At 52.1% G+C, this 15,377-nt stretch overlaps 1 protein-coding gene across 1 annotated transcript; it reads right to left on the bottom strand.

Annotated features, from left to right (window-relative positions):
* Positions 1-4,801: 4,801 nt before the first annotated feature.
* On the bottom strand, positions 4,802-11,606 carry Upk3a (uroplakin 3A). Its single transcript, XM_006980272.4, has 6 exons — positions 11,470-11,606; positions 10,520-10,675; positions 9,310-9,589; positions 8,239-8,321; positions 6,480-6,612; positions 4,802-5,107 (listed from the first exon to the last, which is right to left on the bottom strand). Exons 1-6 carry the CDS (start codon positions 11,519-11,521, stop codon positions 4,948-4,950), a joined length of 864 nt encoding a protein of 287 aa, XP_006980334.1. The 5' UTR covers positions 11,522-11,606; the 3' UTR covers positions 4,802-4,947.
* Positions 11,607-15,377: the final 3,771 nt, after the last annotated feature.

Raw genomic sequence — 15,377 nt, 5'->3', positions numbered from 1 at the left:
CACCTGCCCATCCCCCACCACAGAAGAAATAAATGTAAAAGGACATTTTTTAAATATTAGGTGCAGAGTGATAAAGACACTTGACGCTGACCCCCAGCCACCATTTGTGCGTGCACAGGAGAGTGCACCTGCTCGTACACGCAATACGCTGCGAGAACCGTGGCTAAGGCCCTACAGGACTTCCCTTGTTCTCTGAATGACACAACACAACAACTTTAACAGTCCTATACAAGACAGGAACTGGGCACTGTGCTTCCCACCTGCTGCTCCAGCTGCTTAGGAGGCTGAGAGCAGAGGGTCGCTGGAGCCTAAGAGTTGGAGTCCAGCCTGGGAGACACAGGGAGACCCTGTTTGGAGGCAAATGAACGTAACCGTGCATTAGGCATTAAGTACTCTACCAACAATTTAAAGTATACAGAAGGGACTTGGGGTGTGGCTCAGAGGTAGAATGTTTGTCTAGTATGTGCGAGGTCCCTGGGTTCCCTCCCAGCGCTGCCAGAAGAATTAATAAAACAGGATACGGGAGGGCGTGTGCAAACTACTTAGACAGATGTTGTGTACATAGGGATTTACGCCTTGGTGCACCTTGGTATGTGTGAGTGTGCTGGAACTTGTCCCCAAGGGCACTGAGGCATAACTTAAATCCTTCCGCAGCAAAGGTTGAGGGGTATCTGGGAACCATGATCTCTCCGCCTCACTCAGATAAGGCCCCATATGGGTACCTGGAACCCCTTCCTTCTCTGTGTGCCAGACTCCCACACCTATGACTCCTGCTGGGCTCGGCTGATACAGCCTAACTAACCTACACTGAACTCCCCCAGTTCCCCCAGCCCATCTTGAGAAGGCATTATCACATCCCCAGTGCCCCTGGTCCCTGAACCCACAAGCTCCACCCCTTTTCCTGCTGCCTCCCGGCCAGTCCATCAGCCCCCATCAAAGCTACACACCACCTGGCTCCCACCTGCCCCATTCCCTGCTGGGCTGTTCACACCTCCTGCCTGGGTTACTGCACAGCCTACGCTTGCCTGAAGGGGCTCCCCATTCTAACTATGGTTAGAACCTAGAAACGTCCCCAAAGGCATATGGTGCAAACTGAAGTTTCTCCGTCCCATCCGGTCCCACCCGGGCAGCAGCTGTTTTTATAAAATAATCACTCAGAGGCTTAATGTTATTTGCAAACTATTTGGTCTATGGTTCAGGCTTATCGCTAGCTAGCTCTAACATCTTAAATTAACCCATTTCTTTTAAACGATGTGTTGCCACGTGTCTCGTGGTTTTACTTCTGTTCTATTACATCTTGCTCCCCCTGGCAACTTGCAGTGTCTCCCCGACTCCACCTTTCTTTTTGTTCTTTTCTTTTCTTTTTTTGTTCTGTTTTGTTTTGTTTTTCGAGACAGGGTTTCTCCGTGTAGTTTTGATGCCTGTCCTGGCTCTCGCTCTGTAGACCAGGCTGGCCTGCGAACTCACAGAGATCTGCCTGGCTCTGCCTTCTGAGTGCTGGGATTAAAGGCACCACCACTGCCCACCCCAACTCCACCTTTCTTCTCCCTGTATCTCTCTTGGATTTCCCACCTGGCTATATCCTGTGTTGCCATAGGCCAAAACAGCTTCTTTATTTAACCAATAGCAGCAACACATATTCACAGTGTTCAGAAAGACCATCCCACAGCACTTATTGTTAACTCTTGAGCCTCAGAGGCAGCATTTTGAGAAACGATTGGCTCATGAGTGTTAATATTCTGACCTGCTCCCCTTGAAATCCCACCTCTTGGGGCCGCCCTGCATCCTGACATAAAAGCCTCATTTTAAGAAAAAACTCCTCCCCTTCCTCTCTTTTGAACTCTCTCTCCCCCATTCCCACGAGGTGTGCGCACCTCTGCTTTCTCTCCCTTCTCTTTCTTCCTTGTCTCCCTCTTCCTGTCTTTCTCTTCATCTGTTGTAATAAACTCTCCATGTGGATGCAGTGACCGGGTGTGAATGACTTTCCACGGGTCACCACCGCTGCCTCTGCCCAGCATGTTTTCCCCCACATGTGGGATACCCTGGCTTGACCTCTGGGGCTTGTCCACTCATGCAAATTCCTAACAATGAGGCTCTGACCTTATGGATGGACGGATCTGTTGATGTGTCCATAATGTGATTGGCTACTGGGACTCAATATTGGAAGGGAGACGTAGTTGAAAGGAGTAGATCTCTGGGGTACGCTCTTGGAAGGACATCCTGTCCCTGGTATCTGTCTCTCTCCCCCTTTCTCCCTTCTCTCCCACCCCATCCTTTTTCGCCATCATGAGGTAGCATCCTCACTCCACCTCACCCTCTCTGTCATGGCATTCTTCCTCATCACGTGGGAGCCAGGTGACCATGGGCTGAGACACTGAACAGCCAAACTAAAAATGTCCTCTTTTCAGTTGACTCCCCTGGGTATCTCATCATCGCAACAGAAAGCTCCGTGATACACCGTCCTCCACAGGGCAGCCAAGCGGGCTTCGTCAAGCTTACCTTCTACCTGAAACTATTCCACGGTCTGCTATCACATTCAGAATAAAAGCCACCGCCGTACCACAGTGGAAGGCCTCCAGGCCTCTGGCCCACGGACCTTGTTTATCTCAACTCTTTCGACCATTAGGCCACGCCCTCTTGCTGACCTTGAGGGTGCTGAACACTGGCAAAGTGCGGTCTCTGCATTGTTCCTGCACAGAACAGGTGTCCAGTGAACCAGTGGCTGCCGCTGCCAGTCTCCCTCTTCCCCTTGCATTGTTGGGGGTGGGGAGGGGTGGCACAGAAATGAATCTGACGCCTTCCTGCCCTCCAGTGGCTCAGTCTGGGTCCACACCCACCAGTGGACCATCACGAGCCTGTGCAGGATTTTTGTAATAAGCTGCCACACACAGGGTGGCTGATGAAAGACAGAAACCTTCTTCTCTGGTTTTGGAGGCTGAGATCAGGGTGGCTGCATGACCTGGTTGTTTTGAGACTCAGTCTTTAAATCCTTTCATGACAGGGGCTCTCAGGACTGGGGCTTACGTGCCCCCACCCCCACCCCTGACACCGCCTCCTTTTTTTCTCAGTAGTTCTCTCTTGCAGCCCAGGTTGTCCTCAAACTCACTCTGTTGCCCAAGACAATCTTGAACTCCTCAGCTTCCTGCCTCTTCCTCCTGAGCACTGGGATTACAAGCATGTGCCACCACGCCAACTCTGGGCTCTTTTAGAAGGACATTGATGCCAGTGGTGAGGACCCCAACTTCAACAGCAATCACTCCAAACATTCTAAAGACCCCCCCACCCTGATCATCACTCATTGAGAGTCAAGACTTCAACATATGAGTGATGTGAGGGGCACAGACATGTACTGTTCTGCAGTGCCCTGGGAAGAAGAGGCTAGTCACTAGCAGGGGTGTGGTTTCTTCAGCTGTAAGTAACTTTCCTACTATAAACAGCTCCTAAGATCCTCTTCCAGTGGTGAGGGGTGGCCTGGGACTTGTTTCACACATCCTCAAAGGGGAAGCATCTTGGTATGTGGCTCAGAAAAGAGAAATGAGTCTTGAACCCAGACCCAGGGCAGGAACAGTTCCTTTTCATGCATGCATGAGCACAGGCAGACCTGGTGCCTCCCTGCTCCCTGTAAGTCCTGCAGCCTCTTGGGCTTGCTCTGTGACCGTCTGATTTGCTGGCTCCTCATCTTCCTGCTGCTCTGGGGACCTGTAATGTACATTACACTGTTCAGTTGTTATGTGCCATTTGAACTCTGGAAGCTGGCTGTCATCCCCATCCCATTTCAGATTCTAGTGTGGTTGTCTAGATACTCCTCCAAGGTCCCTTGTCCTGTGATGGGCTGCCGCTCTAACTGTGACGGGAAGGATGGAACATCTAGGACACACACCATTCCCACAGGGGTTGCTACTGTTGATTCCAAGGTATAAAGATGCCTCTAGTGGGAAAGGGGGACTGGAAGCTCAGCCTTGGAGAGAAGGGCCAGTTGGGAGCTCCAGCTGACTGCCTCAACTTCCCAGTCAGTTTCTGCTGGATGTTGAGGGCGCCCATTTTGATGACATCATCTTGATCTCTTGCTATTTGTCTTCCATTTGGAAGCCTCACCTGAAGGGATCCTCTACTCTGCCCAGGGCTCTCATGGGAAACCCAAGCTGGCTACTTAAAGGGACTTCTCTAGTCGGTTCCTGCTGGGTGTTTTGAGCACCTGATTTGATGTTTTACCTTCTATCTACCTATCTATCAATCATCTGTCTACCCATCTGTCTATCTACCTATCTGTCTATCATCTATCTATCCATCCTCTACCTACCTACCTACCTACGTAACATCTCTCTATTCATCATCTATAATCATTTATCTATCTATCTATCTATCTATCTATCTATCTATCTATCTATCTATCTATCTATCTATCTATCTATCATCTGCCTATTATCTCTCTCTTCTTCTCTCCCTCCCTCTCTCCCTTTTTCTATTTAGTCTTTTACTTTGGCTTATTATCTACTTAATAAACTCAACTCATTCTAAACTGAAGGCAAAGATCATTCTCCAGAAGGTACAGAACAGACGCCATGATGATGCCCACAGGGAAAGTGGTTTAGGAAGCTAGGGCAGGCTAGCCTGGTAACAGCCCAGATCCAGCAGCCCATTTAACAGATGGAGGGACTCGGGGTTGAGAGCTGAGAAACTCACATATTCTCAGCACCATAGTTTTGACAACAGTGTCCCCACCTCCTGAGACCCAGTGTCCAGTCCCTCAATGTGATGTCACTCACATAGCCATCCCTGCTTGTGCTTTCATTCCAGACACTGTCACTCAAGATTTTATTAAGCATTTTCATGAAGTCGGACCAACAAGCCTTGCTTCGCCTTTGGTCCGGTCAGAGCATCAACACCATCACCGCAGATCACAAGACCAGGCTGAGAGGAGACCACGACCTGGGGCTGGGGCTTGTCTCAGTCTTGGAGCTTGCTGGTGAACACCTCGGCTCTGTCTAGGGGTGAGCCCCGGTTCACAGACGTGTAAGAAGGCTCAGAGGCCCCCAGGGTCTTGGGGACAGCCTCCTGGGTGATCTGTGAGTCATGTGTTGTTTCCCCATCAGAGCTGCCCATGTCCCTGACAGAGAGAGAGAGAGAGCCAGGGTTAGGGGAGCCAAGCAAACCTGGACCCCTGCAGCTGCTCAGGGCCTTAACTTAGATAGCACCCTGCCTTTGAGGGTGTGCTCTCAACAAACAATATGTTTGTAGCCCTTGTGTGTGTGAGGCCTTGTGAATAAGGGAAGTGTCACCCTTCTTGAAATTATGAGGGGTAGTTTCATGTCTGGGAGCTGGAGCATTGGAGGCCATTGTTCCAGGTCCTCAAAGTGTCCTGATCATCAAGGGAGACAGAGCACAGTTAACAGTGATCACACAGAGTGGACAGGTCCAGGTAGAAGGCTTCCTGGGGGAGGGGGCAGATACTCTGATCCTGAAGGAGGGTCATGGGTAGAGAGAGGCACATGGGATGAAACAGGAAGGGAGAGAAAGACATAGCCACGTCCAGCTGCCAGCCGGACAGTGACTTTCAATGCCTGCTGCCATTTACCATGGGTACTTTGTTAACTTAAATGCCGGGCGGACATTTGGATTTCACTGTCCCTCTCTGGGCCCATTGCTGGCCAGCTTCTGGGGCCCAGTTAATGTCACCTACTCAGACAAGCTTTCCCATCTGCTTCCCCACCCTGCCAGTGTCCCAAACCCCTCTGAGTTCCCTCAGCTTGCTGGGGCTGGGATCCATCCTGTGCCATGAGCTTGCTCTTGCTGAACCCTCCTCCAGGAAGCCAGCCTGCTGCTGCTTCAGGCCCTTTCTTCCCTGTTGCTTCCAGATTCCCAGTGAGCACACTGCAGGCTTGGGGAGGGAGGGAGCGTGCTGATTCACGTCCCGCTCCACCCTCCCCTGCTACCTACCAAGCCTCAGTTTCCCCACCTAAATGGTCGAGTTAAATAACAGCTCCCAGGAACTTCTCTGAGGGCTTTCCAGGGCTAATTCCAGGTGACCTTTACCATTCTGTTGTGCACATTATGGTCACCTTCATTTTTCCAGACGGGAAAACCGAGGCCCTGGATGCTTTGCTGAGGTCACACAACTCCATCACAGCTAAAGCTTGTCTCTTTTTTTTTTTTTTTTTGTGGGATGTTGGGATTGAACCCAGAGCCCTCTACATACTAGACAAGTGCTACACTGAGCTATATACTCCCAGCCCAAGAACTGAGACATAAATGGGCCCACTGCCCACAGCCTGGGATGCCCCTGAGCCCTTCCCTCCCCTGGTGAATGACCTGACCTTGAAATGCCAGCGTTCTGCTTGCCTTCACCAGGGCCATGGCACGGAGCCCCCGGCTTCCACTCCCTGCCCTGTCTCAGAGGACCCAGTGCTGAGTCCTCTTTCCTGGGGAGCGTGTTGCTCGGTCTCCAGGCTCCTCCGGCCCTCCCCGCTGGCAGTACTCACACAAAGCTCAGGATGATGGCTCCGGCGAAGCCCACAAGCAGGAAGAAGGGTAGGGAGCCCAGAATGGAAGTAATGACAATCATGCCTCCGCTCCGCCGGCCCGGCCACGTGTCGATGGCTGAGTAGGGGGTAGCTGCCGAGGACCACAGCCACTTACTCCACAGGAAATGCCCCACCCTGGATCTCCTTCCAGGGACAGGGGTCCCCTGTCCTGGCTGCCTGGAATCCAGGGTGACCTACGTACCCAGGGCAGTAACTGCTCTTCCCAGGCTTTGGCCCTATGGCTTGTCTGTCCCTCATCCCCTTCTGTAGTCTACGTGTTTCTGTTTACTTCCTCTGCTTGCATAAGGTTAGGTATATACTAAGGTATATACTAGGTATATATAACGCAAGGCTTCCGGTGACATAGTCATACACATTCTAAACAAAATACAGTAGAGCAAAGGGCTCAGACGGGAGGTGGTTCTCGATCTTTCTGGCTAGTGTCACCCTTGGAAACAATGGACCGGTCCTACAGTGAGCAAGCGATTTGTGGCACTGTCCCTGGAGACAGATCCCCGGAGATCTGACTCTGAGTTCACACTCCACTCTGGTACCCCAGGTCTAGGGGGTCCCCTATGCACACCCCAGGGGCCAACCCTTAGGACTGGCTCCAGAAGTGCTGGGCCTGCTGCCACCTCCAGAGTGTCTAGAGGGATTCCACCAAGCCAGCCAGGCAAGGAGGTGGAGGTGCCCGCTGTGTGAGGGACCGGGGCCAGACTTAGAGCCAGGACTCAGCTCCAAGGATCTCAAGGCAAGAACACAATAAATGGGAATGTCACAGGGGGTGTGTCAGGGAAGGAGCATGGGTGGGGGGTCACCCGGCAGCACAGACACGCCACATAGACCCACATACAACATATAGCAAATACACTATACTTGCACACACTACACTCATTACACACTCATAGATGTATGCCACACACCTCATACCCCACGATCACACACAAACCACAGACACACACCACACACTCGGACTCACGAGTAATTCAGTCATACCCAACAGCCATGGGTACACTCACCCACTCACCCACCCACCAAGGTACCGCCCATTCCACCACGTTCCTCACTGGTGTGGGAGTTCAGGCAACCATCTGGAGATCCAGCCTCCCTCCGGTGGCCCTAGCCCTGCTGGGGCTGGAGAAGCAGGCAGAGAGTTTCTGTGCTGGAGTCCCATACAGTCGCGATCATCTATCTGGTCTACCTCTGCTGAGCATGGATGTTCCCTGGCCCTAAGTCTGTGTGACTCTGCACCCTAGTGGCACTAGAGTTGGTGAGATCAGGACCTCAGTTGCTCTGCAGCCTCCTAGCCTCTGCTGCCGGCCTCAGGGGTACAAGGGGCTCTGAGTAAGGAAAGACATGGCTCTTCCTGAGTTCCTCCACTTAGTGCCCAGTCCCTGTACTGCCATGGATCCTTGCTATCGTGAGGATCCACAGGACCACCGGTCTCTGGATCCAGACAGGTGATCTTGACTCTAGTGCACCCAACCTGGGCCAGTCTCAAGCATGGAAGAGGGAAGGGATGGTTCAGATGAAAATATCTCAAGAAGCATTATATTAAACAGCACAATGGCCAGGTGCTTGGGGGATTTTTTCCCAGGGATAGCCAACCCTCCCCTTGATCAATCCCTGGCCCTGCATTCCTGTATATGTCCTTAAGGAGTATCCCAGAACTGACCTGCCATGACCCCCCCCCCACACACACACAGCATGCACTTACGATGGTTGGTACGGATGGGATCCGACCATAGTGTCTGGTCCTGCACCAAGCCCGTGGACATGTTGACTAGGACATATTTGAACCTGGAAGAAGATGGATTAAGAGTGACTTTCCTCTATCCTGTGTGCCCAGCCACAGGAAATAGGAAGGAGGAGAACCATGAGAGGCACACAAGAAGACTTCCAGAAGACAGCAGTGGGTGGAGTCAGGGCAACAGAAGGATGCTGGACTTGACCACATATCCCCTGGATCCTCCTCCAGCTTGGCTGCACCTGCTTTGGGAAGCCTTCAGGACTGGGGCTGTTGCTCAGCATTCCTCTGGGAGTACCCCCTTTTATTCTATGTGTCTGTAACACTCTTGCTGGGTGTTAATCCATACTCCTCCAAGTAGCTCTGGTCCTTGGGGTCACAAAGGGAATTAGAAACCCAGCCTGATAGCATCCATCGCCAGCTCCCAGTTCCCTTGGTTCCCTTGGATCAGGGTTGTTTTAGGTGTTTTAGGTGCAAGGCTGTTTTAGGTGCAGGGCTATAATCAGAAGGGAAGACCAAGAGAGATGGTAAGCTCTGTAGCCCACTTAAGCCCCTATATTAAACAGTGGCTTGGATAGACTGAAAATCTGCGATGAGGACCAATTCATCTACAGCCTGTAGCTTAGTGACCCTTAAAATTAAAGCCCCTTTAGGGGCTGGGACTGTAGCTCAGTGGAAGGGCACACGTTCAGCATGTGCAAAGCCATAGCAATACACACACCCTTCATTCAGGCAGTTCAGGAGTTCAAGCCTAGCCTGGGCTGTGTGAATGCCTGTCTCAAAACAGAAGAGGGGCTGGGGAGGAGAAAGGCAGGGAGGGAGGGAGAAAGGGAGGAAGGAAAGAGAGAAGGGAAGAGAGGATGGGTTTTAAACTGTGTTTGCAGAGCAGGGTGCCTAGCAGGGCGCTGTTGGTCCTCTGTGTACCTGCTGCAAACCAGGAAGCCTCCCCTGCCTGACACCTGGTCCGTGTGCCAAAGTATGGCTTCCCCCATTTTGTCCCCTCCCTGGGTCTTCTGTTCCCCCAGGGTCGTTTACACTCACCTGTACTCAGTAGCTGCTGACAGGGGTGGGTTGCAGAGGCCCTGGAAGTTGGGGTCCCAAAGACAGGTCCCATTGTTGCCCACCCTGACTAGGTATGCATTCAGGATCTCTGAGGCCTGGTTCACATCTCCAACCGCGTCCAGGCTGGGCAAGTCACCACAAGGGGTCAGGTCAAAGGCCGCAGCTTTGTAGGGGCCCGACCGCCCACCCTGGGTTTGCCGGAAGGTGGTGCTCAGTGGAGTCCCCGCGCTGTCCTGTACAGACACATTCCTGGAGCTGGCTGCAGAGGCAGTGCTGGGAGTCAGGACCCGGGCCACTCCAACTCAGTGGCAACCTCTCAGTCACCCATCAAACACCCCAAGCCCAAGTCTACCCAGATTCGTTCTGGGCACTAGGATGGTTTGCACACACAAGTTCAGTGGTAACAGTGCAGCTGGCCCGGGAGCACGTCACTGTGAGGTGGCGGGTTCATCTCTCACTCTGTCTTCCAATGCCCTGTAACCCCCAGCTCAACAGACCTCTGCCACCTGTAGCTGGCGGCCCTGGATTCTTTCCCCTATAACACGGGAAGGGTGGGATCATGCTAAGGTGCATGTGGCTGGACCCATATTGGATCCCATCTTTCTTCTTTACTACATGGGTGACCTTGGACCTATTACTTGGCATCTCTTGCCTTTGGGCTTCTGTGAGGTGGCAGAAAAAGACCCCCAGGGTGCCCACAGATCAGGCCTGCTGACAGGATGGAAGGCTGGGAAACATCAGAAGGCTGTTACTGGGTACCTGGTCCCCAAACCCAGCAGCTTGCTTTGAAGGGCTGTGGGCTGGGTCAGGGGGAGCAATCCTGGGGAAAACCCTGAAATGACCTAGGTTCAAAGGCCAGTGAGCTCAGAATATAACTGTAGGAGCCCTAGAGAGGGGACCCCACCCACCCCTGCCTTGATGCCCTGCTCTACCATAATAGCGTGCAAGCTGCTTGCGGACATTGTCAAGGCAGGTACTCAATTGGTGTGTCTCCCCCGCTACCAGCCTGGATGCCAGGACAAGTGCAGGTCTGGGGCCACACCCACAGTGGTGTCAGTGTGTGCATGAGCTGTGATGAGCAAGGGGGTCCTGGACCTTCACAGGTATGCAATGTCCCCATCACCCAGCTCCCTCTTCCTCCTCCCTGTGGACTGTCAAGGACCCTTTTGGAGGGAAACAGGTTCCTTACCTGAGTCGACCATGGCATAGAGGTAAACCTCGTAAGTGCCGCTGAGTGGCTCTGAGCTGTCGAACATGCACAGAGGTTTCTCCAAGGCCACGGTGGTCAGGGTGGGGTTGTTGGTGGCAAAGGTCACACTGGCCAGTTGGGGCTGGAGGTCCACAGCTGGTGAAGGCAATGAGGGTGGGAACTGACCTCTGGGCCCATCCCTGGGCACAGGTGTATCTGAGCACTTGCTGCATTGTCCGGCACTGGGCTTGGCCTTCCCAGCGGGCCAATCCATGAACTTCTCGCAGAGATAATCACTGCTCCTGTGCCCACCCCGCTGGTCACCCTAGGCAGTCACACCCCCACCCCACCCCAGCTGCCCTCTATCTAAAGGATAAAGTTCTATCCCAGGGCCCTTCCCCATCCACCCCACTCTCTTCACTTGAACCCTCTATTCTAACATGCAAACCGTATCCGTTTTCCGCCCTCTGGCTCCCCACTGGCCTCCCACCTTCTCTCAGGAAAAACAATGAGATCCAGACGTTCGGGGCTCTTCCATATCTACTCTCAAGTTCAACCCCTGCAGGCTCCCTCTCATGCCATCCCTGCCTCAGCCACAGGGATCGAAAATTCAATCCCAGTATGGGCCATCCCTCCCTCTCCAGGAACTTGCCCCTCCACCTCCCCCAGCCCAGGGGTTGCCACAGAACTGGTTCTGCCCTCTGCAGCCCTTGTAGGGTGTTCTCTGGCAACACCCCTCAGAAGGCTGAGGCCAGCCCATGCATGGGCGCTGGGATTCCCATCAAAGGAAACACGTAAAGGTGGGCTGTTTCTCTTACTACAGCTGCTAACATCTGTGTCCCTGTTGCCGGAATCATAGACCTCGTTAATGAGGTTCCCAGTGCCACTCCATGTCTCCGCTCCTCTCCGACCTCCCTGGACACACCCCGGTGTTCTCATCCCCGGCTTACTCCAGCCACACTGCAGGCATCCGAGGGCCAGCAGGGCCCAGAGCAGGAGCATCGCCCGAGATGAGCCTCAGCAATGCGCTCCAACCTGAGAGCCCACCACGCCTTGCCGGGTGCAGCCCTGAGCACCTGCCGCCAGCAAGGGCACGCCCCACCCCTCCCGAGCAGACCAATCCGAAGCCTCTCAGTGTGATATTTGCATACAGCCGAGCCCCCTGGGCTCCTCCCACTAGTGCTGTTCTGGGGACCATTAATTAACTAAGGCTCCCAAGCATCTCTTTGCCTTCTGCAAAGCTCCTACTGTGTGCTAAAGCTGAGGTGAGGCTTTCGCAGTGTCGTCTGAGACACCCTCATTTTTGGAGCCTCAATTTCTATACTGTAAAGTAGAGACACTAGTTCCAACACGCATGAGCTCATACTACATGCCAGATACTGGTAAAATTAACAATCGTGGAAAAATGAAGTTCTGGATGATGGTTCTTTTCTGTTCACAGATTATGCAAGACAGAGTCCCAGAGAGACTGAGAAGTGGCAGGAACCGGTGGGACCAGGCCAGGGGCGGCTTCAGGTGAACGGAATAGGGTCTTTAACCCCTCGCTGCTTCCTGAGAAGCAATGGACGCTAGGGATGGTGGGCTGGGGTGCCGCTCAGCGGTAGATGCTTGCGTAGGCTAAGTCAAGACGCTGGGTCGTCGTCGTCCCCCAGCAGAGCTAAAGTGGGGGGGAAGAAACCCCGTTCTTTTTCGTGGCGCCTCTTCTCCTGATGGGATCCTTCAAGATGAAGCTGAACATCTTCCCCGCCACGGCTGTCAGAACTCACTGATGAATGCAAATGTCACTGGTCCTATGAGAAACACGTGGTCCCAGGAATAGGGCTGACTCCCTGGGTATGCCCTGGGTGAAGAGTGGAAAGGGGTATGAGCTTCCAGTCTGTGGTGGGAACAACAAACAAGGTTTCCCTATGAAGTAAGGTGTCTTGACCCATGGCAGAGAGCTCCTGCTGTTGAGGAAGGGGCATTCTTGTTACGAACTTGGAGAATGGGAGAGAGGAAGTGCGAGTGTGTTCACAGATGCCTTGTGGAAGAACGCCAATCAGAAAGTTCCTGTTAGGGGGAGAGAGGGGAGTATATTTTTGGACTGACAGATACTACAGTACTTCTGCTGTTGGGGTCCAAGGGAGCTGGCAAAATCTGCCAGCTTCTGATCTCTCTAAAGAAGATGATGTTCGCTGGGTGGTGGTGGCGCACGCCTTTAATCCCAGCACTCAGGAGGCAGAGCCAGGCGGATGGCTGTGAGTTCAAGGCCAGCCTGGGCTCCAGAGTGAGTTCCAGGAAAGGCTCCAAAGCTACACAGAGAAACCCTGTCTCAAAAAGCAGAAGAAGAAGGAGGAGGAGGAGAAGGAGGAGGAGGAGGAAGAGGAGGAGGAGGAGGAGGAGGAGGAGGAGGAGGAGGAGGAGGAGGAGGAGGAGGAGGAGATATCCATGAGTGTGTTGTCAGGAAGCCCTTAAACAAAGGGGAAAGAGACCCAGACCCAAAGCACCCAGACTCAGCATCCTGTCACTCCACAGAACCTGCAACACAAACACCAACGTATTGCTCTGAAGAAACAACACATTAAGGCAAACAAGGAGGAGGCTGCAGAATGTGCTAAACTCTTGGCCACGAGGATGAAGGAAATCAAAGAAAAAACGCCAGGAACAGATTGCCAGGAGACGTGGGCTGTCCTCACCGAGAGCTTCTATTTCTGAGTCTGAGTCCAGCGAAGTACGTCTTTAAAGGAACAAATAAGTGATCAGACCTTGAAAAAAGAAATGAGAGAGATGAGGGGGTCTTCACCTAAATTAACCAGTTCCCTCCAGTGTCGGGAATCTATGCACATCTCCAAATGCATCTTAAATCAATTTTATATGCAAGACATGCGACTCAGCAAGCATGGGTGGGGGGCCAGTAAATGAATAAAGTGTGGAATGGATAATATGATCATCTGTGTGGAAACTGGATCTGGGTGAATTTGCAAGCAGCTATCCCAGGCCCTTCTTGGAGAGACCTCTAAGAACATGATTCCTGAAATAGAACCCAGGTCCTTCCTGGAAAGTTGCTGGTAGTGGTGGTGGTGGGGGGCAAATTCTGTGGTATCCTAGCTCTGATGTTGTGCTTGCTAGAGAATGGGGAAGCTTTGGGATGAGGACAGAACTCTACAGAGCAAAACAGGACAAGGAAGATGGGCCCGTTGGTGAAGTGCTTGCCTTGTACTCATGAGGGCCTGACTGAGTTCAAATCCCCAGCCCCCATGTAAAAAGCCAGGCACAGTGGTACAGCTAGAACTCCAGTGCTGAGGAGGCAGAGACAGAGGATCCCTGGGATTCTCTGACCAGCTAGTCTAGTCAAGATGAGCCCCAAGTTCCGTGAGAGACTCTGCCTCAAATTTATGGTATATAGAGGAAGACACCTGATGCTGACCTCTGGCCTGCACATGCAAACACACATGCACACACAAACACACATGCACATGCAAACACACATGTACACATAAACACATGCACACACAAACACACATGTAAACACATATGTACATGTAAATACACACATGCAAACATGCATGCACATGCTTACAACACACACACAAATAAGCAAAATGTTGGGGGTTTTTTGCTTTGTTTTTGTTTTTATTTTTTACCTTTTCTGACCACTTAAGAGAGCCTAGTTGCTTTACCACTCCTACCCTCCGACCCTCACCCCTGCAAAGAGCAAAGTTAAAATGCTTACATTCTAAAATCCACTTCCTGCAAAGGTCCCCAGGCCCCTTGGAGAGGGGCTGACTCCAGGCTGGGATGGGCAAGGCAGGAGGAGCTGGACTTTTGAAATCCATTAAAGAATGGTGAACACATGTCAAAGGAGCCAGTCTAGACCGGCTTGAAGAGGCCCCCATCACCGGATCCGAGGAACTTTGCTCACAAAATAAACAAAGGTGGTAATATTTAACATTTAGCCCATTTGATAACGCACAGGTCCGTGAGTCAATACTGATTCTGTACAGAGATCTGGAGAGACCAGCTTAAGGAAGGGTGACCTAGCCAGGCATCACTGCACAGACAGACAGACAGACAGACAGACAGCAAGTGCTTCCTGGACTTACAGCAGTGGGCACTCAAAAGCATCTAGGCAGTGTCCTGTCCCCAAAGTTTAACCTGGGTCTGCTCAGCAGGAAGCAGACAGATGAGAACTGAGGGTCTGTCTGCCAAACGGCTGGCCACTTTGCAAATGTCAGTGTGGTAAAAGAGAAAAGACAGAGTCAAACAGAAGCTGAGACCTGGGGCCGACCGAGGGGACCAAGGGCATGTAGTGCCTACAGACTCCAAGCCAACTTCTGGCTTAGTCATCTAAAAACAAGCAACCCCGTCCCAGCACTTAGGCGGAGGGGTCAGGAGAATCTCAAGTTCGAGGCCAGCCTGAGCTGCCCGAGTCTCCAAATCCAAAGGCTGGAACTGCAGCTTAGTGGCAGAGCACTTTGCCTAGCATGCACAAGGCCCAGGTGCTGCCTCTAGTGCACACAGATGCACACACAGAGGAATGCATAGTGCACACTATCATAATCTCTGTGATAGGGGAAACTGTCAGCATGTGATGCATATTAAGAAACAATAGCGCATGGAAGTTACATTTCTGAGCTAGTGAGATGGCTTAGGTGCTTGATGCATGCTAAGCCTGACAACCCAGGGTCTGATTCCTGGGATCTATATCCGCCAGGGATGCAGATATTCCTGAATGATTGATTGGTTGATTGGTTGGTTGGCTGGTTGTTTGGTTTTGTTTTTTTTTTTTTTGTTTTGTTTTGTTTTTTTTTTTTGTTTTGTTTTGTTTTTTTTTTTTCTTTCTGGAGCTGAGGACCGAACCCAGGGCCTTGTGCTTACT

This window comes from Peromyscus maniculatus, chromosome 20 (assembly GCF_049852395.1).
Source record: "Peromyscus maniculatus bairdii isolate BWxNUB_F1_BW_parent chromosome 20, HU_Pman_BW_mat_3.1, whole genome shotgun sequence".
NCBI classification, from domain to species: domain Eukaryota; kingdom Metazoa; phylum Chordata; class Mammalia; order Rodentia; family Cricetidae; genus Peromyscus; species Peromyscus maniculatus.
This window is presented reverse-complemented; position numbering and strand designations above follow the sequence as displayed.

Bases quoted from the DNA above. Each gene is read 5' to 3' on its own strand.
- Upk3a (XM_006980272.4), bottom strand. From the start codon at position 11,521: ATGCTCCTGCTCTGGGCCCTGCTGGCCCTCGGATGCCTGCAGTGTGGC. The intron at 9,590-10,519 runs GTAAGGAACCTG...CTGCCTCTGCAG, and splicing joins CTATGCCATGGTCGACTCAG to CCAGCTCCAGGAATGTGTCT. The intron at 5,108-6,479 runs GTGAGTACTGCC...TCTCTCTGTCAG, and splicing joins GCCATCATCCTGAGCTTTGT to GGACATGGGCAGCTCTGATG.